The sequence below is a fragment of the Pteropus alecto genome, unplaced genomic scaffold, assembly GCF_000325575.1.
Source record: "Pteropus alecto unplaced genomic scaffold, ASM32557v1 scaffold45, whole genome shotgun sequence".
Classification (NCBI taxonomy): Eukaryota; Metazoa; Chordata; class Mammalia; order Chiroptera; family Pteropodidae; genus Pteropus; species Pteropus alecto.
In genome coordinates this window covers 40,353,170-40,355,704 of record NW_006442491.1, presented here as the reverse complement: position 1 = coordinate 40,355,704, position 2,535 = coordinate 40,353,170, and the positions used below count along the sequence as shown (strand labels likewise).

At 67.8% G+C, this 2,535-nt stretch overlaps 1 protein-coding gene across 1 annotated transcript in view; it reads left to right on the top strand.

Moving 5' to 3' along the window:
• The window catches only part of CHRNA4 (cholinergic receptor nicotinic alpha 4 subunit), a 9,784-nt gene that overhangs the window by 4,288 nt on the left and 2,961 nt on the right, over nt 1-2,535 (top strand). The window contains exon 4 of the mRNA XM_006922123.3: nt 1,826-2,531. Coding sequence (XP_006922185.1) covers nt 1,826-2,531 — 706 coding nt within the window. The remainder of the gene's footprint in view (nt 1-1,825; nt 2,532-2,535) is intronic.

Here is a 2,535-nt window from a genome sequence, read left to right as displayed (position 1 = left end):
TCCCCGCCCCACCCCCACCGCCCACCAGGCCCCCGGCCCTGGCCCTGACCTACAAACCGCGCTGTCTGATCAACGGCGAGTGGGCCCCTCTTCCAGCTTAATTGACGCCAGTAATGGCAGTGGTCAGGGCAGCGGGCAGCGGCCGCACGTGAGGCTCGAGGTGGTGCTCACGGACGCATTCGGGGTTGGCTCGGGGAGCGGGAGGGCGGCAGGCCTGCTCCCCCCGCCAGGCAGGCGCTCTGCTCTGAACCACGAGCCCTGAGTCCTCCCACCACCCGGCCTTCCTGGGGTCCCCGCTCAGCTCCCCATCCCCCGCCCGAGGACCTTCGACCCGGGGAACAAGCGTGGGGTTCCATGGGGCTCCATGGGGTTCTGCGAGGCTCTGTGGGGTTCTGTGAGGCTCTGTGGGGTTCTGTGGGGCTCCATGGGGTTCTGTGAGGCTCTGTGGGGTTCCATGGGGTTCCATGGGGTTCCGCGGGGCCCAGGAGGGATACCCATCAGCGTGAGCATTCCAGAGCCTGAGCCGCAGAGCTGCCCCGAGGGGCCTGGGACGGCCACTGCCCCCGTCTGTCTGTGGGCGCCACCCACGGTCAGGGTGGATGGCCTGGGCCTCGTGGGGAAAACTGAGGCTGAGGGAGTGACACAGCCACAGCCCAGGTCACAGCCTCCTGGGGCCCAGACTCGGGACCAGGAGCTTCCAGCTGTGGCCGCCGACTCCAGGAGCAGGCGAGAGCTCATGGCCGCTTGCAGGTGTCCCTGAGTCCCCACTGCTGGCCCACTGTGCCAGGGCAGCACAGCCCTCCTGTGGGAGTCCTCGTGGGGACGTTGAGGGGACAGCAGCGTCTGGGAAGCCTCGGGCTGCAGGCCGGGCACTCTGCCCACTGGGAGGAGGGCCTGGGACAGGGCGCCAACCCCTGAGGCTGAGGGACAGGCGGCGGGGTCAGTGGCCAGAGGTGGGCCCCGGCAACGGATGGCTTGAGTTCACACCCAGCCCTGTCACCTCTTGCTTGGGTGGCCGCCCGGTCTTGGCCTCCAAGTGGGCCTGGAGTCCACACCTGTGCAGGAAGGGGGTCCTTCTGCCTCTGAGCCGCTGACGGGGGTCACCAGGGAGATGGTGCCGAGTGCTCGGTGTTGCCGGCACCCCCGCTGGGGACAGGGCGGTGGCTGGATGGGCCCCATCCCCAGGTTGGTCCAGCTCTGGGGTGACCACAGGTGCCCGGGGCCTCCTCCGTGTCCGTGGCCTCAGTGTGGTGTGGACGGCCAGGTGGGTGGCTATTATCCCGGGAAGAGCCTACCGAGCAGTGCTCGGCCCAGGGCCTCCTCCCCACCCCGCCTGAACACAAATCCCACCAGGCTTGGTGGCTGAGACCCTCCGATGAGCCATCCCTCTGCCCTGGGCCTGAATGCGGGACACTCCCGTTACCCCGACAGCCTAGTGAGGCCCCTCCAGGCTGCCCGCCCTTCCTGGTGCTGACAGCTTGTAGCCCCGGACTGAGAGGGACCAGGCACCACCTACCCTCAGGGCCCAGAGGTGCAGGGTACCCGGGAGGAGGCTGGGGACACTGGGTCCAGTCCCAGCCCCAACCCCCCAAATAATCGCCATCGTCACCAGCAAGCTTGTGCGTCAGGCTCAGCGTGTCATCCCCAGTGTAGGGGCGACCAGCTGGAGGCAGGCGGGCGAGGGCCATGCCCAGGGCCACCAGCCCGGCTCTGCCCAGTGCCGTCCCAGGCGAGGCCGCCTCCCTCCCTTCGCTCATCGGGAGCGGGAACGCGGGTGGGGGCTGCGCGGCCGTGCGCCTCACCCGCCCTCTCCCTTCCTGCCCAGTGCGGACGGGGACTTCGCCGTCACCCACCTGACCAAGGCCCACCTCTTCCACGACGGGCGGGTGCAGTGGACGCCCCCCGCCATCTACAAGAGTTCCTGCAGCATCGACGTCACCTTCTTCCCCTTCGACCAGCAGAACTGCACCATGAAGTTCGGGTCCTGGACCTACGACAAGGCCAAGATCGACCTGGTGAGCATGCACAGCCGCGTGGACCAGCTGGACTTCTGGGAGAGCGGCGAGTGGGTCATCGTGGACGCCGTGGGCACCTACAACACCAGGAAGTACGCGTGCTGCGCCGAGGTGTACCCCGACATCACCTACGCCTTCGTCATCCGGCGCCTGCCTCTCTTCTACACGGTCAACCTCATCGTGCCCTGCCTGCTCATCTCCGGCCTCACTGTGCTCGTCTTCTACCTGCCGTCCGACTGCGGCGAGAAGGTCACGCTCTGCATCTCTGTGCTGCTCTCGCTCACCGTCTTCCTGCTGCTCATCACCGAGATCATCCCGTCCACCTCGCTGGTCATCCCGCTCATCGGCGAGTACCTGCTCTTCACCATGATCTTCGTCACCCTGTCCATCATCGTCACGGTCTTCGTGCTCAACGTGCATCACCGCTCCCCGCGCACGCACACCATGCCCGCCTGGGTGCGCCGGGCCTTCCTGGACGCCGCCCCGCGCCTGCTGCTCATGAAGCGGCCGCCCGTGGTCA